Here is a 21,305-nt window from a genome sequence, read left to right as displayed (position 1 = left end):
TTGTGCCAAGAAGTTCTTGGAATGTCTTCCATTGATCAAAAACAGCAGTTCTGGCTAATTTGTGGTGGGGAAAGACCTATGCCTTGTCTAAAGTCACTTAATGTTAAACTTCAAATACCTTCACCTATCTTCCTGTCAAACTTGACACCAAATTCAATAAAGTCACAATTGGGAAAGTGTTCATTTGTCACTAAATTGTTGGTCAATCATTGTTTATTACTCTGCTGTAGGACACCTTTTAACTCTAAATAACTCAAAGAAGTTCAGACAGCAGTCCACAATGTCCAGTGGTCCCACAAGAAACTCTTGGCAACTGAAGATAAGATTTCTTGATTAGTCACAGCAGGAGTTGTACATAAAAGGTATTTAATTTTGGTTGTGGGTTCAACATTGGCTTGGGCACTGGAGAAGAAATTTGTTTAATATTGTTTCTGAAAATGTGTGTTTCTGCTGAAGCTTTTGGCCCAGATAGTCATGAAAACTGGTGGTTTTGAATTAGTAATGGTTCACTTGCATAACCACAGCAAGATACAGTAAAGGTAGTGGTGGGAGGAATGGGGAAGGTGAATCCAATATTGAATACATGTGTTGAGGTGGTGAAGTTGTAACTTATTGAAGCCTCTGCCTAAGGCCGGGAGCAAACTGCATTCAGCAATGAAGAACTGATGGGCAAGTGACTTTTAATATGATAGTTAATTAAAAGTAATATTGAAGCAACCGAGTATCTCCAATGAAAAATCAAGAAAGCATTCATAGAGTCACACTGCAGTGCAAATGTACACCAGTACTACTTGTTTAAATATGCTGCTATGTTGGAATCCTGAAAAAATATGAAAAATAACACCCTTCAGACACCTGCATAACTGAGTCTTTGCAAACTTGTTGCTCAGAAAGCATTGCTATCCTGGTACAGAATTATTATGGAAAGTGAATGAGTGTTTTTCTTCCCAATAAGAAGCAATCCCATTTATTCCTTAAAAACAAGATCAATTATGTTAATTTTAAAGTTCATTATTGTATTCATTAGTAGCAGAAATGTTGCCAAGATGAATTAAAGACATGTACAGATTGCCACTTTGACCCTAAAGATCCATGGGTTTGAAGATCCTTGAGTAGATCTAGTGATCCGTGTTGGAATATTTGTGTGGATATACAAGGGTAAATTTGGGCTTGCAACACTGCCAAGTCAGATTCCTGCATTCACTCGGACCACATGTAAGATGTAGCTAGTTGTGTCAGATTGCAGATGGCTGTTGTCTTTAATAGATATGCATTAAGCTACAGTCAGCAGGCAATTGAGAGATTTGAACAGTCATGTTGAAGGAACCTGCTCTGTTTGGGGAGCAAGGACATGGCAGACCAATTGAATAATTACTTTGGTTCTGTCTTCACTAAGGAGGACATAAATAATCTTCCAGAAATAGTAGGGGACAGAGGGTCCAGTGAGATGGAGGAACTGAGCGAAATACATGTTAGTAGGGAAGTGGTGTTAGGTAAATTGAAGGGATTGAAGGCAGATAAATCCCCAGGGCCAGATGGTCTGCATCCTAGAGTGCTTAAGGAAGTAGCCCAAGAAATAGTGGATGCATTAGCGATAATTTTTCAAAACTAGTTAGATTCTGGACTAGTTCCTGAGGATTGGAGGGTGGCTAATGTAACCCCACTTTTTAAAAAAGGAGGGAGCGAGAAACCGGGGAATTATAGACCGGTTAGCCTAACGTCGGTGGTGGGGAAACTGCTGGAGTCAGTTATCAAAGATGTGATAACAGCACATTTGGAAAGCGGTGAAATCATCGGACAAAGTCAGCATGGATTTGTGAAAGGAAAATCATGTCTGACGAATCTCATAGAATTTTTTGAGGATGTAACTAGCAGAGTGGATAGGGAAGAACCAGTGGATGTGGTATATTTGGATTTTCAAAAGGCTTTTGACAAGGTCCCACACAGGAGATTAGTGTGCAAACTTAAAGCACACAGTATTGGGGCTAAGGTATTGATGTGGATGGAGAATTGGTTGGCAGACAGGAAGCAAAGAGTGGGAATAAACGGGACCTTTTCAGAATGGCAGGCGGTGACTAGTGGGGTGCCGCAAGGCTCAGTGCTGGGACCCCAGTTGTTTACAATATATATTAATGACTTGGATGAGGGAATTAAATGCAGCATCTCCAAGTTTGCGGATGACACGAAGCTGGGTGGCAGTGTTAGCTGTGAGGAGGATGCTAAGAGGATGCAGAGTGACTTGGATAGGTTGGGTGAGTGGGCAAATTCATGGCAGATGCAATTTAATGTGGATAAATGTGAAGTTATCCACTTTGGTGGCAAAAATAGGAAAACAGATTATTATCTGAATGGTGGCCGATTAGGAAAAGGGGAGGCGCAACGAGACCTGGGTGTCATTATACACCAGTCATTGAAAGTGGGCATGCAGGTACAGCAGGCGGTGAAAAAGGCGAATGGTATGCTGGCATTTATAGCGAGAGGATTTGAGTACAGGAGCAGGGAGGTACTACTGCAGTTGTACAAGGCCTTGGTGAGACCACACCTGGAGTATTGTGTGCAGTTTTGGTCCCCTAATCTGAGGAAAGACATCCTTGCCATAGAGGGAGTACAAAGAAGGTTCACCAGATTGATTCCTGGGATGGCAGGACTTTCATATGAAGAAAGACTGGATGAACTGGGCTTGTACTCATTGGAATTTAGAAGATTGAGGGGGGATCTGATTGAAACGTATAAAATCCTAAAGGGGTTGGACAGGCTAGATGCAGGAAGATTGTTCCCGATGTTGGGGAAGTCCAGAACAAGGGGTCACAGTTTGAGGATAAAGGGGAAGCCTTTTAGGATGAGATTAGGAAAAACTTCTTCACACAGAGAGTGGTGAATCTGTGGAATTCTCTGCCACAGGAAACAGTTGAGGCCAGTTCATTGGCTATACTTAAGAGGGAGTTAGATATGGCCCTTGTGGCTACGGGGATCAGGGGGTATGGAGGGAAGGCTGGGGCGGGGTTCTGAGTTGGATGATCAGCCATGATCATAATAAATGGTGGTGCAGGCTCAAAGGCCGAATGGCCTACTCCTGCACCTATTTTCTATGTTTCTATGTAATCACTGAACCTACTTTCTAGCGAGGGTAACTCAATGCTGACGTTTGCCAAGGTAAACTGTTGATCTTGCTGTTTTAATGTTATCTGAACTCAGAACGGACTGATTTCAGTATCATCTGAAATTGAAGGTTCCAAATTCTTTTTGTTGTTATTTATTCCTTTGAAGTGTGTATGAAAATTAATTACCAAGTGCTTCAGCTTCTCTTTGAATTAGATCAAACCAAAGTAATGAAAGCTCTCAAAGCCAAGCACAACTGTATACGTCCTTTCCAACTGATCATTGCTTGGCTCTGCACGACATAAAGGTATGGTGGGCTTACGTTCAGATGCTGAAGAGACAGGTTATTGCACAGACCAAACTCATTCCCTTCAATGTTTAGCTGTTATTGTCATTACAGTATCTGAGATGAGAAGAATTGATGTACAGTAGTTGATAGAAAAATAGTGATTGTGGTATATAAAAGCAGTATCTAGCCATTCAAGGGTTGATCTTAAATACAGCTACATGTGAAGGGTGGTAGGAATCTAAAACACTCCTCCCCAGTGTCAATTCCAGTAGGAATTCATTAACAATATTAGAATAGTTTTTTTGATAGTGCTGTTCACATGTGGAGTTAAGCTGCAATCAATTGTTAACTAGTTGAAGTGCTGAGAGGTGACTTGCAGGTTCAAAGCTGGAAGATTTGCTTCTGTCCCAACCCTCCTACCGACTGGCCTCGACAAAATAGGGCAGAAACATGTACGGTATGACAGCGGAAACTTCTGTGTAGCAAACAAGAAAAACTCCCAACAGACTGCTAGAGAGATCCTTTCAGGAACAGAATTTTGAGGTGTGTTCAGAGCAAAGTTACTGTTTGGTCTTGTCAATCAAATCCTTTTAAATATGCTACCACATTTATCTATTTTGTTCCCATCTATCTCTGTTAAGGTTTGTATGTGGATTAGTCTGTCTTTTCAGTGGTAAACACCCCTCAAAGGTAATCCCCACAGATTTGAGGGAACCTCCTTCAACTATTGGCCAAAAATGTTGACTGTTTATTCCACTCCATCGATGCTGCCTGACTTGCTAAATTCTGCCAGCATTTTGTGTATGTTGCTCAAGATTTCCAGCATCTGCTGAATCTTGTATTTCATAGATATATTTATTTTAATTTTCTTTTTCATTATCTCTCACTGTTATCCCAGTGAATCTGGTCAATGCCAGCAACATGGCTCTTTCCATCTGCAGTTTGTAATAAATCCAGTACAAATAATCAGATAAATTGGCTTGAAGCTTTGTATGATCACTATGCAGCCCTGAGTTCATTGCCTTATTTTTTTTATATTTTCCTAACTTGCCATTTTCCTCTTTTACCACCCATTTCTGATAAATGTTAATTGTAAAAATTGAGTAGTTCTTCAATCTGTAGGGACATCATCACTGAGTCCAGCCCTAACCCCATTCAGTTACTATTACTGGTAAATCCAGTAGGGTCAGCAGACCACAAAGCAAAGCATCAATCTTGAACCATAATTTTCTGTCTAGTTCATTGGCATTGGTTCCTCTTGGTGTTGGTCGAACACTAGCTGGATCTTCACAGAATCCAGGACCTCAGCCTGAAGCCATGCTTGCACGCTGCTTTGAAGATTTAATATTCTCATCATAGTTCAATTAATAGCAATCTGTTAATTCAACAAATGAAACATTGATTTATGTAGTTCCTTTATGTAGTTTCACATGATTGACAAAATGTTTAACATCAGGCCACATGAGACAATAATTAGGACAGGCCCAAGAGTTTGGCAAAGGAGATGTGGTGGGGCTCTAGACCATTAACAGTGTAACAATAGAAGGTAGAGAGCACAGTGAGGTTTAGACATGTTATTCCACAACCATCTATGTGGGTTGCCATATGAAATCAGGAAAATGAACTGGGAAAACTACAGTCCATTTACTTTCCTTGCGTAACTTCAACAGCTACTGTTTCTTGCAATTCCACAAGAGCTGTCTGTGTGCAGACTCCAGCATTTGCTGAGCTCTGAGCTGGGGCAGGCACATCCTGCTGATGTCAAAACAATGAGAAGTTATAACAGGAATAATGTTGTTTCTGAAAGATTTCCCCGGGGATTACCGTTTCCTTGTTACAGCCAGGTGTTTGTTACAAAAGAAATTATCCGTTGGAAAATAGACTTGCCAAAAGCTCCTTGTCATTTTTTTGTTATTGGTTTCAAGGCACAGCACGTAGTTATAAAAATTCAAGTGTACATTAAAATCCCACAGATTCCAATCTAATGTTATTGTAATGTAGAGCTGCCCTTGAGAACTGCTCAGTAATATATTCATCTTATGGTTCCAATTAAATGTTTATCATTCACCTTGTACAGTCCATAAATAATCAGTATTCTTTAAAATTTGGATTCCCTGCTTCTGTTGCATTGATCAAAATTAACATTTAATATACATTCTGGATTGTAATCATATTCTATACCGTCACCACAATATTAAGCTGTAAATTTGCAACCTTGCTACAGTATGAAGGCGGCCATTTAAACCATCATTCCTGCAGAGACTTTCTGAGAGCGAGCAACTTGTTAATTCTAACTTTTGGCTCCTCTAGTGTTAAAAATGTTACCTTGCTGTAGGTTTATCCAGTTACCTCCTGAAGAGTGCAAGGGAACCTGTTCCATCACATCTGTGGGCAGAGTTCCAGATTCAAGCCACGTGCTTTCTAAGTGTTTTCCTCACATTCCTGTTAATTCTCTTCAACAACATTTTATGCCTGTGGTCTCTAGTCCTTGAACTGTCCACCAATGGGAACAGCCTGCCTCTATCTGCCATATCAAGACCCTGCATCATTGAATATTTTTCTATCGGATCTCCCCCTCAGCCTTGTTCAATCATTTTAGGTAATGAGTTCATTATCCAAAGCACCATTCGCGTTTATCTCCTTTGAACTCACAATGAAACCTGTAAGTGCAAAATAATGTGACCCCAATTGAGTACAATACTCAAGCTGAGGCCAGACCAGTCTCTATAAAGGAACAATGTTACTCCTTCCTTTTGGACTTGGTGCCTCTGTTGATGAAGCACAAAATTGTGTATGCCTTGTTAATGTTTTTTCAACCTAACCTGCCACTTTTATCGACTTGTGCACACATAGAAAAGTGTTCTTTATTCTACATTTGCCCTTCATTCTTCCTACCAAAATGCATTGGATGATATTTCTCGACATTAAACTGCCTCATATTCAGCTGCCTCAAATTTGCCCAGTGCTCCACCCTTTTAATATCCTGCTGCAAATTACCATTAATTTCACAATACTGCTAGGTCTTGTGTCGTCCTCACATTGTTAGGCTTTAAAACAAGAAAGATTGTTGCTTCCCTCAAGGATGAAAGCATGCCCTGTGCGTCATTGAGAACTCTGTTTTTTATGCATCATTGAGTTTTGATTGTGGCTGTTCCCTGGGAGTTGGGGAAATGATATAATGAAAATAGATCTGGTGGCTTGCAGTGTAACTCGATGCTGGGCCACGAGAGGGCAGCATTGAATCAAACTGCTCCGTATATCGCACAGAACTTCAGACCCAGTCCTTAGTGAATTGACCCCTCTATAATGAGGTCCGCTCGTTCTAAAATGTTTGTGGTGGTTTGCACTCCAGTGAATAATGCAATGCAACGATATATATATCAAAGAGTCGGAATTAGGGCTATTTTTATGCTTAAAAGATTGGAGAGAATTTTTTTTGTGATTTATTTTCCCTAATTGGCCTGTTTCCTCGTCAAATTGAATCTTCAATCCCTTCCCTGGGGCATTCCATTAGAGTGGAGAGTGCATATGTTGTGCTCAGTGCATGGGAGTTATGTAGTTCAAGTCAGAAGGGACATTGAACCTTTTATAGAGCCATGCATAATGGAAACAGACCCTGCAGCCCACTGGGTGAAAGCTGACAATCAACTGCCTACTTGTACTAATCCTACACTGACCCATTTTATTTTCCTCATATGCCCTTCAGCTCCACCCTGGCCTACAAAGATTACCCCCTTCTCATCCACAAACTAGGTCCAGGTTCCCACAACCAGATAGCCTGCTAACTTACACATCCTTTGGGACATGGGAGGAAGCCAAAACAACCATGTGGTTGCAGAGAGAATGGGGAAGTTCCACACAGTACCCAAGGCCAGGATCAAAGCTGGCTCACTGGAGTCATACAGCATTTCAACCAGCCTGTCGTGCCACTGCAGGGAGATTGAATGATGGTCAAGAGCTCTAAATTGGAGAGGCATGATATCTAGGAGGGTTCTGAGTGGCGAAGAAGAACACAGGCAAAACCACAGTCTCAAAATTAAGGATGAGCAGATGAAAATTTAGCATCGAAGTGTGGCTTCTGTGGAAGTCAATGTTGGCCAATGAATGCAATGCTCAGGGACAAACAGGACAATGCAGAGACAGAGGTTGCACTGACGAGCCCGGTTAGGAGAGCGTTGGAAAACTGGAATTAACAATGGCATGGGTTTCAGGAACAGATAACCCAGGTCATGGACTGATTTGGGCAAAATCACGTAGGAAAATGGAACTTATCCAGGTGAGACATTGTCAAGTGATCAGAAACTCACTTTGAAGTGGAATATGCAGCAGGGTTGTGAAGATATGGGGTGTTGCCAAGAAGAAGCACTGAAACAACGATTGGTGTGTCTGTCTCACTGAAGATGCTGACATTGAGCTTCCCAATATTTTGCTGGATTTTTAGAGGGATGTAACATGGGCACTCGCCTTGTGATTATTAAATTGTGCTGCCAAGGAGCAGTTATGAGGTCCAGGAAGGACCCATGGCTGAAGACACCAGTGATAATAGTGCAAGGATGGGAGAAGCTGTTGCTAGTGATTCATAGCAGCAACTAGGTGGGGAGAATGGAACTGTTGTTGCTCCTGATGGACAAGGGTGATGAAGTACAGGAGGAGAACTGTGTAGACAACTGTAGGGAGGGCAACAGGAGAGTTTTTGTCACACCCGCAGCACAGGGTGTTTCAGTGATTTTGGTGACTTACTTTGGTGTTATTTTAAATAATTAAAAAGTTTGATGTTTGAATTTCCTGGCTCGCCTATCACCTCTTTCCGATTCATCTAACACTGCTGCACCTCCCCTCTCATCCCCTTCTGGCTCTGTTGCTGTAACCTTATTTTCAGTTGTTCTTGTCTCTCTCTCCCTCTCTCCCCCCCCCCCCCCCCAACCCTGTGGTTTGTGTGAGTCCCTTTAGAGTTGCAGGTGCTGGAATAGGAAGAAGGTGGTGGAGAGGGGGTGTCTAGCCTTTCTAGTACTGTGCTATCACTTAATCTCAATGTGAACAAATTACAATGTGAATATGGGTCATTGACAATAATCATCTCCAAACTATTCACACACACAATTAATAAATGTCTGTATATGTTGCAGATGTCTGAAGTCCTGTTTGCATTAATTCCCTGCCTAAGATGTTGACTTCTCTTCAGCTTTGAAGCTCCTTTAAACTCCAGACAAAGTCCTTGGGTTTATTTCTGTGGTTTGAAATCTTTATTTTTAGAGATATCTTGGATGAAGCAATTGAGTCCATGGCACCTATCAAGCACCCATCTAAACTAATCCCATTTCCCCTCCACACTTCCCTCAACTCTCTCCAGCTTGCACTTACCTGCACACTGGGGACAAGGTACAGTGGCTAATTATTTAACAAATGAGGAACCTACATGAGGAAACCTATATGGTCACAGGGAGAACATGCAAATTCCACAGAGACAGCACTCAAACTCAGGACTGAATCTAGAGTTACAGCCTAGTGTTTGTGGTCAGGGCTTGACCCCCCCCCCCCCCCCCCATGTTTTTGCTGTTTTCAAGTGCCCGCTATTTGGCAAATTCCAGTAAAGGGTTAACAATAGGTTGAACTTATTGGAGAGTGGATAAGATTCCTGTCTCGGCAAGGACCTGGACCTACTACAATTCCCCTATCGCCACAGTATGTTGACAGTGGATGCAATCTCATTGGTTTTTCATGTAGCATTTGATCACCTGGATAATACTAATACTGTTTATTGACTGCAGCTTAGCAGCTTACACAATCATTCCTATAATTCTGATTTTAAAAAGCTCCAAAATTGGGCCTCTGTACCTCCCTCTGCAACTGGATCCTTGACTTCCTCACTGGGAGACCGGTGTGTGTGGATTAGAAATAACATCACCACCTCATTGATAATCAACACTGGCACACCTCATGATCTCCCTCCTGGCACTTATCCGTGTAAGCGGAACAAGTGCTACACATGCCCTTACACTTCCTCCCTTAAAACCATTCAGGGCCCCAAACAGTCCTTCCAGGTAAGGCAACACTTCACCTGTGAGTCGACTGGGGTGATATACTGTGTCCGGTGCTCCCGATGTGGCCTTTTATATATTGGCGAGACCCGTCGCAGACTGGGAGACCGCTTTGCTGAACATCTACGCTCTGTCCGCCAGAGAAAGCAGGATCTCCCAGTGGCCACACATTTTAATTCCACATCCCATTCCCATTCTGACATGTCTATCCACGGCCTCCTCTACTGTAAAGATGAAGCCACACTCAGGTTGGAGGAACAACACCTTATATTCTGTCTGGGTAGCCTCCAACCTGATGGCATGAACATCGACTTCTCTAACTTCCGCTAAGGCCCCACCTCCCCCTCGTACCCCATCTGTTACTTATTTTTATGCACACATTCTTTCTCTCACTCTCCTTTTTCTCCCTCTGTCCCTCTGAATATACCTCTTGCCCATCCTCTGGGCCCCCCCCCGTCTTTCTTCCCGGACCTCCTGTCCCATGATCCTCTCGTATCCCCTTTTGCCTATCACCTGTCCAGCTCTTGGCTCTATCCCTCCCCCTCCTGTCTTCTCCTATCATTTTGGATCTCCCCCTCCCCCTCCCACTTTCAAATCCCTTACTCACTCTTCCTTCAGTTAGTCCTGACAAAGGGTCTCGGCCTGAAACGTCGACTGCACCTCTTCCTACAGATGCTGCCTGGCCTTTCAGAAGACATGGCAGTTTCGCAAACCTCAAGACAGCAAGTGGTGAAGTCAATTCATAGCTCCAGTATCTGGGCTTAATTCTGATCTTTGCAATTAGAAACAAGAGAAAATCTGCAGATGCTGGAAATCCGAGCAACACACACAATGTGCTGGAGGAACTCAGCAAGCGAGGCAGCATCTATGGAAAAGAGTATAGCCGACATTTTGGGCCGAGACGTCGACTGTACTCTTTAACATAGATGCTGCCTGGCCTGCTGAGTTCTTCCAACATTTTGGTGTGTTGCTTTATAATTATAATTGGTTTACTATTGTCAAACATATGAAGGTACTATGCAAATTTTGTCTTGCATACATACAGTTCATACAGATCAGATGATCACACAAATGATTGAGGTAGAACAAGGTAAAACAATAACAGAATGCAGAATAAAGTGGAATGGCTACAGAGAAAGTAGTACAGGTAAACAATAATGTCCAGGAAGTAGATAGTAAGGTCAAGAGTCCATCTTATCATATGAGGGAACTACTTAATAGTCTGATAACAGCAGGTTAGAAAATGTCCTTGAGCCTAGTGGTACGGGCTTTCAAGGATTTGTATCTTCTGCCTGATGGAAGAGGGGAAAAGAGAGAATGCCCAGGGTCAATGGGTCTTTGATTATGCTGACTGCTTTACTGAGGTAGCGAGAAGTATAGACAGCGTCCATAGAGGGGAGGTTGGTTTCTGTGATGGGTTGAGCTGTGTCCATACCTCTGCAGTTTCTTGCAGTCAAGTCACATGCAGAGTAATTGTCATATCAAGCCTTTGTGCATCCAGATCGGATGCTTTCTATGGTGCTGTATGGAGTTTTTGTATTTTTTAATATTGTTCTTCACTATCTACAAAACCACCTATTTTAGTTCATCTGCAAACTTACTAACCATATCTTGTACATGCTCATGCAAATCATTTATATAAATGCTGAATAACAATGGGGCCAGAAAATCTGACTTCTCTGCCCTGACTCACATCGTCTTTATTATTGAATACTATTGTTTCCCTCTAATGCAAAATTAACATTATCACCCTTGTTTGTGTCCCTCCATGTAATCACTCTCTTCCAGTTTTACAACAATCTGAGCTATATGATATTCATAATTCTGACCACTTGGTCATCCTCAGATCTAACCTCTCAGTTTCTATGCTTCGGTTTTCTAAGGTACTGAAAATATTTGTTAATCTGATAGGAATTACGTCCAATTGTCCAGAAAATCTGCTCATCTGGCTTCTTCAAATTCCCAAGGCTGCTTGATCATTGGAGTTTTACTGCACCGAGAAATGGAATCCCAAAGATGGAAAGAGGGGAAAGCAAAAGGATGCCTCTAGTGGAGCTGCTGCCTCACCTTATCTGGGTTTGATCCTGACCTCTGGTGCTGTCTGTGCTAAATTTCTGTGTTCTGTCTGTGACCACGTTGGTTCTCTGGTTTCTCCCCGCATCCGAAGACATGCAGGTCAGTTGGTTAATTCGTCACCATAAATAGCCCCTAATTTAGCTGAGAGGTGGCATCTTGGTGGGGTTGATATGAATGTGGGGACAACAGGTAAAATGAAAAAATAGTTATGAGCTAGCATAGACTTATTGGACTGAAATGATTTCTTTCTATGTTGTAAGGAAATATGGAATTTATGGAAGCAAGTGGCCCAATCCAGCTGTGAGTTTCAATTTAGCAAAGACAGAATTCCATGTAATTTAGGTACTTTAATTCTACTTATGCTAAGTTGTTACACACTTGGGCAAAAAAAGTCTTTTGTTTCCTGTAGATTTGCCATAAATGTGCCAGTTTGAAACATTTTGAAATTTTAAGCTGAAGCCAGAAATTATGTTTTTGCCAATTTTAACAATAGTTTAAAAATCTTCATTGTAATTAATCTGCACTTTGACCTGCCTATATCCTTAATTGGGAGTTATACCTTTCATCACAAAGAAATGAAGGAATTGTTCATGAGAATGTTCCCAGCACTGAAAGGGTTTACGTATGAAAAGCATTTGATGGCTCTTGGCCTGTACTCACTGGATTTTAGAAGAATTGCGGGGGGGGGGCGCGATGTGGAATCTCATTGAAACCTATTGAATATTGAAAGGCCTAAATAGGGTGGACGTGGAGGGGATTTTTCAATAGTGGGAGAGTCTAAAACCAGAGGGCACAGCCTCAGATTTAATGGACATCCCTTGCGATCAGAAATGAAGGGGAATATCTTTAGCTAGAGGGTGTGAATCTGTGGAATTCATTGCCACAGATATCTGTGGAGGCCAAATCATTGGGTATATTTAAAACAGAGGTTGATAGATTCTTGAGTAATGGTGTCAAAGGTTACAGGGAGAATACAGGAGAATGAGGTTGAGAGGGAAAATAAATCAGCCAATGTGGAATGGCAGAACAGACTTGATGGGCTGAATGGCCTAATTCTGCTCCTATGTCTTATGGTCTCATGGACTTCATTGCTTGTAAAGCACTATGGGGTGTCATAGTTTCAAGCCATTCCTTATTACACGAGGTTAGGTGGAGACATGTAATGTGGAGGCACTTCAGCTCGAATTTTATGGGCAGTGAATAAATAGAAGCATTTAAAAAAAGTTTTTGAATATTTAAAAGAAATTACAACAATCATATTTCTAAGTAATTATGTTTAGCAAATTGAGGTTAATTTTAGTGGTTTAAATTCAAATGGATAATGGACACTTTAAAGACCCTTAATTTTTATATTTTTAAACCGCATCAAAGGAAAGGATGAGTTTATTGTCATGCATGCACATGTGCAATGACAAATTTGCAGCAGTATCACAGGCACACAGCATCAGATAAGCAGATTTCACAAGAAAAACAGGAATTCAAAACAAATCATACACAGAAAGAAAGAAAGCCCATCGTAATGCACATTGATAAAAATGGTCATTGGGTTGCTATATTGGGTGATGGTGATTAGGGCTGTGCAGTTTAATTAAAGAACCAAATAGCCGAAGGGAAGCAGCTGTCCTTGAACCTGGAGGTGGTGTGTGCCGTCTGGCTTCTGTACCTCCCGCCTGATTTCCTCTGTTGGTCAAAGGTTGTGCTGGTACACAGAAGGTGATGTCAAACTGCATCCACGGTCTCTCCTTCTTGCCAGGTGGCTCCTGAGAAGTGGGAAGAGGTCCGTGTTTCAGAGGCCCTTCCTTCGCTCATTTATTGTCAGCGGAACGGGACTTTTATTGCAAGCAACAATCTGCTGGAAAAACTCAGCAGGCAACATCTGTGGCGGGGGGGGGGGGGGGAGAAGGAATTATCCACCGAATCAGTCAAAACCCTGCACCCTCCCGTAGATGCTGCTCAACCCGCTGAGTTCTTCCAGCACCTACTTCCCTTCCCGCACCTACAGTCTCTTGTGTCAGCTCTACGTTATTTTTTTTGGGTAAGGTCATCCTCTCCAATGCTTCGATAACTTAGTCTCTCGATTAGAGTCGTCTGCTCACTGGGCTGGATGAATGAAATTGGGGAGACTTGAAGATCGAAGCGACACACTGTAGTTCAAGTTTCTATATTAAAACCTGACCTTGCTGTACGGGAAAATTTATCTCCCGAGCAGGATGCAACAGCGCGCAAATACAAATCTTTGCAAAGTTAACCATCGGGAAGCAAGCAGTCTGGTTCTTTTCTGTTTGTAGATGACGTGTTGCAGGTGCACTGAGATTAAGAGTGCGCCGCATAACCAATCACTTGCTCCCTACGTTGATTAACAAGTGGCTTTGGGGCGGCGCGTAGTCAGGCAGGTAGGTAGGGATTTGATTGACAATCGTCTGCCGGGGATCGGAGGCTGTAACCATTGCTCCGGGGCATCGGAGGCAGAGCTGGTGTTCGGTATCCTCGCTCTCAGCGTGGTTTAATTGCATCAGTGCAAGTTACCCGAGGTCCCGAATTAATACCAGCCGTGCTATTTGCAAGCTTCTTCTCCAAGCGATTACCTTGCAGGAAACTAATACGGAGCTGCCTGTTAGTTCCTCTGAGACATTAAGATATTAAATCCGAGGAATCACCATGGATGTAATGAAATTGACACTCTTGTTCCTAGTGACGGTAACTATACATGACGGTAAGAACATTCTTCTTAATTTAATTACTAGAAGGAGGGAACTTTATTCATAGAAACGGGTTGGTTTGTGCCAAATTTTAGATTTTTCATTATCTATACGATTTTTTACTTTCAGCAATAGTTTGTAATTGCTATTCAGAAAATACACACCGCATCATTATGTTTAATCCTACATTTCAAGTCGTCCCTAAAGAGCTGTCTGCATTTTTTTTTTTGACAAAGTAAACGAGGGATTTCCCTGGCTATTCGCCTTTAAAGTAAAATTCACTCTACCTGTCGGGTCGTAGGTATGAATTGGCTTCAGGCTACCTTTCAGTGAAGGAATGCTGCAGGTGGATTTTGGAGTGGAGGAGCTCTCATCGACTCGGTCTAAGAGTAATCAAGGACGCATATTTGCAAACTAACTCCCTTTTCAAATGCCTTTTTTGCAAAGAAAATTTTCAACGTAAAAAAGAACGCTTCCGAAGCGCTTTATTTCCCTGGTGCACTCGCAAAGCGGAGCTTTTGAAGGTAAGGTTCCGTACACACACTGCTGTCTTCAGTGAGCCACGAACTCCTCTGCGGCTGTCTGTAATCTCCCACAGGGGACGTCCCGTTCATCTCACAACTACTGCAAACGGATAGAGCTATGAAGCATAAATGTCTTTTTTTTTTAACAAAATAGCTGTTAAACGCAAATACAACCAGAGGCTTAGAGTTTGTTTTAAGATAGAGTACCATCTCTTAGTTGCTATTTAAGCGATATAAATGTGCCACCTTAGTATCACCACGGCCTGACATCGTTCCTTTGTTGTATTTAATCAGCCAAAAACAGGACTGGCTCGACTGGCTTAAGATCAAAAGCTCTCGAATATTGGACGAGAGCTGACAGCTTAACCTCCCTTTAACAATTAGGTTGGATCCCAATGTATTTTATTCGATTGCATACGTTTCTCTGGGGGCCAATTGTTAGTTTAATTTGCCTTAATTTTCATGTAACTGTGATTACATTTTTTGAGAAGGGGACTTGGGATTTTCATGACCAGAGTGATCTAATGTGATTTGTGAAATCGTTTGCAAGTATAGTCACGTTTGTAAGACAGGAATCACGGTAGCCAATTAACGTACAATAAGGTGACACTGACAACAAAGTGATAATAAGTAAGTATTTTAGTGAAGCTGTTTAAGGTGATGCATTGGGAGGAGTTCCCAGGGAGAGGTCGCACTGAGAGTTGGGGCAGAGAAGTTGCTGTTGGGACATGTACTGTGCAGGATGTCCCAAAGATTAAGAATGAAATATTGGTACTGAAGGAACCCATTTAGTAATAAATTTTAGTAGCTATTTGTTTAAGTAACCTTTTCCAGCAACAGTAAATGAAAATTTAAAAGCAGTAGATACTAGGTGTATATATAATATATCAAGAAAGTTGTAAAACTCAGCAGGTCAGGCAGCATATGTGGAGAGAGAATCAGCATTGTCAGGTCAAATCTAATAAAGAATTTTCAGCCTGAAGTTTGGCTCTCTTTCTCTTTCCATGCTGAATGTGTCCAGTTACAGCTTGCATTTATCATGGGTCATATCGTAGTAAAATGTATGTTTCAAATATCAAAACTGATGGTGGAAACATTAAGATTGGTTACCCAATCCCCAGCATTTATTTTAAAGTATTGGAGTGTAAACTGCAGGAATCAGTTGGCTGAAGGCTGTGATGGGAAAAACAAGGTCAGGCGAGCACAAAGTAATGTATCTCTCACTCTGATCTCTCAGAGATGTATACAGTGGCATGCAAAAGTTTGGGCACCCCTGGTCAAAATTTCTGTTACAGTGAATAGCTAAGCGAGTAAAAGATGACCTGATTTCCAAACGGCATAAAGTTAAAGATGACACATTTCTTTAATATTTTAAGCAAGAAAACTTTTTTATTTCTATCTTTTACAGTTTCAAAATAACAAAAAAGGGAAAAGGGCCTGAAGCAAAAGTTTGGGCACCCTGCATGGTCAGTATTTAGTAACACCCCCTTTGGCAAGTATCACAGCTTGTAAACGCTTTCTGTAGCCAGCTAAGAGTCTTTCAATTCTTGTCTGGGGGATTTTTGCCTATTCTTCCTTGCAAAAGGCTTCTAGTTCTGTGAGATTCTTGGACTGTCTTGCATGCACTGCTCTTTTGAGGTTTATCCACAGATTCTCGATGATGTTTCAGTCAGGGGACTGTGAGGGCTATGGCTAAACCTTCAGCTTGCACCTCTTGAGGTAGTCCATTGTGGATTTTGAGGTGTGCTTAGGATCATTATCCTGTTGTAGAAGCCATCCTCTTTTCATCTTCAGCTTTTTTATACAGTGTGAGGTTTGCTTCCAGAATTTGCTGGTATTTAATTGAATTCATTATTCCCTCTACCAGTGAAATGTTCCCTGTGCCACTGGCTGCAACATAAGCCCAAAGCATGATCAACCCAGCCCCATGCTTAACAGTTGGAGAGGTGTTCTTTTCATGAAATTCTGCACCCTTTTTTCTCCAAACATACCTTTGCTCATTGCTGCCAAAAAGTTCTATTTTAACTTCAGTCCACAGGACTTGTTTCCAAAATGCATCAGGCTTGTTTAGATGTTCCTTTGCAAACTTCTGACGCTGAATTTTGTGGTGAGGATGCAGAAGAGGTTTTCTTCTGATGACTCTTCCATGAAGGTCATATTTGTGCAGGTGTTGCTGCACAGTAGGACAGTGCACCACCACTCCAGAGTCTGCTAAATCTTCCTGAAGGTCTTTTGCAGTCAAACTGGGGTTTTGATTTGCCTTTCTAGCAATCCTACGAGCAGTTCTCTTGGAAAGTTTTCTTGATCTTCCAGACCTCAACTTGACCTCCACCATTCCTGTTAACTGCCATTTCTTAATTACATTACGAACTGAGGAAACGGCCACCTGAAAACGCTTTGCTATCTTCTTATAGCCTTCTCCTGCTTTGTGGGCATCATTTATTTTAATTTTCAGACTGCTTGGCAGCTGCTTAGAGGAGCCCATGGCTGCTGATTGTTGGGACAATGTTTGAGGAGTCAGGGTATTTATAAAGCTTCGAAATTTGTATCACCTGGCCTTTCCTAACAATGACTGTGAACAAGCCATAGCCCTAACAAGCTAATTAAGGTCTGAGACCTTGGTAAAAGTTATCTGAAAGCTCAAATCGCTTGGGGTGCCCAAACTTTTGCATAGTGCTCCTTTCCTTTTTTTCACTCTAAAATTGTACAAAACAAATATAATACACTAATCTTGCTTAAAATGTTGAAAAGAATGTTTTATCTTTAAATTTATGCCTTTTGGAGATCAGTTTATCTTTTACTCGCTTAGCTATTCACAGTAACAGAAATTTTGACCTGGGTGACCAGACTTTTGCATGCCACTGGATTAAAATGTAGAGTGGTACGTTAGTAAGTTTGAATACAACACAAAGATTGGTGATGATGTGAGTAAATTAGAGGACTGGCGCAAAGGATATAGCTTGATTATAGATCTGTTGCAGATATGGGCAGAGAAATGGCAGATGGAGTTAACCCTGCCAAATGTAATCAAATGTAGAACGATAGTATACTGTTAATGACAATACCCTTAACAGTGTTATCTTGTGGTCTATAACTCTTTCAAAGTGGCTAAACTAGTTGATAGGACGGTAACGAAGGCGCATGGCATACTTGCCTTTGTTAGTCGAGGAACTGTGTTCAAGTATTGGGAAGTAATGTTGCAGCTTTATAACTCTAGTTAGGGCACATCTGGAGTGCACCCCATTATAGGAAAATTGTTGAAGTTTTGGAGAGGGTGCAGAAGAGATTTACTAGAATGCTCCCTGGATGAGCTACAGTATAAGTAGAATTTGGACAAAATTGAATTGTTTTCTCTGGACTTGTAAAGGCTGAAGGGAGATCCAATAGAGGTTTATTAGAAAATGAGAGGCATAGATCGATAGACAGCCAGTGTCTTTTCCCCAGGGTTGAAATGGCTAATACTAGAGGGCATGCATTTAAAATGAGAGGGGGTAAGTTCAAATGAGATGTGCGGGGCAAGTTTTTTTCCCCACAACGAAGGTAGTGGATGTCAGGAATGCACTGCCTGGGGTTGTGGTGGAGGCAAATACAATAAAGGCATCCCGTAGTCTCTGAGATGGACATAAATGTACTGCAAATGGAAAGATATAGGCGTTTTGTAGGCAGTAGGGATTAGTTTAGTTGGGCATTTGATTGCCTATTTAATTAGTTTGGAATAACATTGTGGGCCAAAGCACCTGTCCATCTATGCTCTATTGATCTATGTTTTATGTAACGAGGCATCGCAAGCTGGCCTTGGCTCCAGGAAACTCCCACTGTGAGAAAATTATACTAGTGCTGGGATACTAAAATCAGAACATGTATTTGTTAAAGTTTATTTGAAACATTGACACAGCTATTCCAGAAAATATTATAAATTCACAAGTTATTAAAGTTTATTGACCTCCAAAATTATTTTATAAAATGGCTATTCTCCAGTGTCATTAAACAGAAGTGATATTGACTAAATGGAATCCTTTAAAATGATTAATATTACCCATTTCAGAGGAAAACGCTTAAGGATTACTTTATTAGGAAATCAAGTGAATAAGATGGAAATCATATACTATTTTTATTCACCAAGGTTGAAGTATTTTATGAAGTTTGGAACTTTTTCAGGTTGCATCATCTTGAAGAAAAAGCAGCTGTTTTTCTTTATTTCTGAATATTTTTTTCCAGTTTTAAATTGCACATGATTTGGAATAACAGCATTTACATAAAATCTCTTAGACTTAACACTGAGTTCAAGAGTTTCTGATAATTATTCTGATATTTCTATTTGCATACTTTTGATTAAATATTTGTTTCTTGTGTTACTACACACCTTTTTGCTTTCTGCCATATTTTCCTTTATCAGTAAGCAATCCAGCTTTCCATCCTACCACCCTACCACATACCTTCCCATTCTTCCTTGCCCCAGATTTCCTGCATTTAAAAAAAAGTCTTGTGTCTGAAATTTTAAAGTTCCAATAAAATTAATTGAATTGAAACAGTTTCTATCTTCATGGATACTGCCTGATCTGATGGGTATGTTCAGCAATTAGGTTTTTGTTTTAAAATTTGTACCATGTAGTATTTATGTCATGTCACATGGGATATCTGTGTGAATATGTTACAATTTATGGCAAGCCATTGATTTAATTATTTCCCATTTTATTTCACTTTCTTTCATTATCCTTGACACTACCCACAACTTGTGACCTTCATACACCGGACTATTTTGGAACAGTCCTGATCTGTAGATCTACCATTAGGATCAGAGGAGAAACCAACTATTCAAACCCTTGAGGCAGTGTCTGGAACAAGAACCATTCCTACATCCCTTTCCCCTTCCTAGCTTTGTAATTGCTCAGTGCTAACCCACCGAGCTCATTGTCCAGTGCATTTCCTCACAGTGTTTCAAACTATCATTGTGTTCCTTTGTTTCCACAATCAGGAAATTACCTTTGCTTAGGTATTTCTGAAGCTGAGAGATAGATTAAAATTATCACCCATCTTGATTTAGACCAGACATTCTGGCTCCTTTCCTGCTTGAACCTGAGCAGGATGCATTTCATGCAAATCATGCACCAATAGCCCTGGTGCACACTGTTGGAAGAGAGCTGTTTCTAGTTGGAATTCATAACTCTGGGCACATCCTTAACACCTCATCCATGAGAGTGCACAATACCTCCTGCTGTCAGAGAAGCTTGATCTGAAATATGAATCAGAATCCGGTTTAATATCACCAGCATATGTTGTGAAAATTGTTGTCTTTGCAGTAGCAGTATAATGCAATACATAATAGAGAAAAAAACATGAATTTCAGTAAGTGTGTGTATATATTTATGTATATATATGTGTGTGTGTGTATATATTCATATATATATTTATTTATATATATATATATATATTTAAGTAGTGCAAAATGGAAATAAAAAAGTTAGGTAGTGTTCATGGGTTCAGATGGCAGAGGAGAAGAAACTGTTCCTGAATCATTGAGTGTCTGCCTTAGAGTGAACAATTTTTAAATAGCACCAGTTGCGTGTGTTTGTGTTCAAAAAGCAGTGAACTTTGTCACTGATAGTTGGCAAGAAATAAGCAGTAAGACAATTCAGAACTGTGCTGCCCACCATGGTTTCAAGCGTTCAGGCTTGGAGATGCTAAAATCGACCAGGTTGTGAAAATGAAATGATTTCATTACTTAAGCAAGTTAGGAACTACGAAGAATTTCAAGGTAGCGACAATCATCTTGAATGTTGCAATGAAGGTGAAGATTTGTAGGATACAATAGTTGAAAACATTGTATGAAGGCAGTCCATTATCTGCACTAGCTGGCTGCGTTGATTTTGTTTATTTAGAGTCAATCAAAAATACACTGCATTAATTGCTCCAATGATAACTATTAGGAATTAATGCACAGTATTGTTGATTTTGTCCTAATTTGTTCTGCATCCATTTATATGCATTATTTGTTACTCAGTTAAATGTTTTTTCATATACCTTTTTAACTATTTCCATGAAAGTTTGGCTAACTGACAGTTGGGCCAAAATATATTGGTCCTGATGTGTCCCAATTAACCGGAATCCAATGTATATGTTATTGTGTGTATATATGCAGAAATTTTCCTGAGGAAGTGTATCTGGGATAAATGAAGTTGGGGACGGTCAAACCTTTGTGTGCCTCCACCACATACTTGTGACATATTATGGAAACTTACTGCTTGACACTGGTATGTTTGCTTTTTGTACTGATGTAAGTTCTGTTACTGTTGGGAAACTTGCCCACTGTTTTTCTCACGACCCTGGGGCAATGAGGCGGCATTTTACTAAAGAAAAATATAAAAAAAAATAACATTACTGTATATAAAGTGACATTAGAAGTGGTCACCTCCTTAATTAACCCTCAAAAGACCAGTGTTTATGTCACAGACCCACAGATGATCGTATCATATTAATTTCATTTCACTTTGTTCTATAATGAAGAGTTCCCTTAAGGCTGTTGCTATATACTGTTCTGAGATTTAGAAAAATAATTAATATTTTTTTGATTTTAAGAGGT

The 21,305-nt window shown here is 40.7% G+C and overlaps 1 protein-coding gene across 4 annotated transcripts in view; it reads left to right on the top strand.

Annotated features, from left to right (window-relative positions):
* Positions 1–13,415: 13,415 nt before the first annotated feature.
* Positions 13,416–21,305, top strand: part of LOC140185103 (endothelial cell-selective adhesion molecule-like) — a 138,777-nt gene continuing 130,887 nt past the window's right edge. The window contains exons 1-2 of one of the 4 annotated variants that reach the window (XM_072238362.1): positions 13,756–14,215; positions 20,865–20,976. Coding sequence is in view for 2 of the 4 variants with exons in the window: in XM_072238365.1 (XP_072094466.1) it covers positions 13,449–13,537 (89 nt within the window). In the remaining 2 variants the exon portion in view is untranslated. Of the gene's footprint in view, positions 13,538–13,755; positions 14,216–16,133; positions 16,192–20,864; positions 20,977–21,305 lie in introns of those variants that run through there. The other 3 variants (XM_072238365.1, XM_072238361.1, XM_072238364.1) reach the window with 3 other exon arrangements.

The sequence above is a fragment of the Mobula birostris genome, chromosome 20 (assembly GCF_030028105.1).
Source record: "Mobula birostris isolate sMobBir1 chromosome 20, sMobBir1.hap1, whole genome shotgun sequence".
NCBI lineage: Eukaryota > Metazoa > Chordata > Chondrichthyes > Myliobatiformes > Myliobatidae > Mobula > Mobula birostris.
This window is presented reverse-complemented; position numbering and strand designations above follow the sequence as displayed.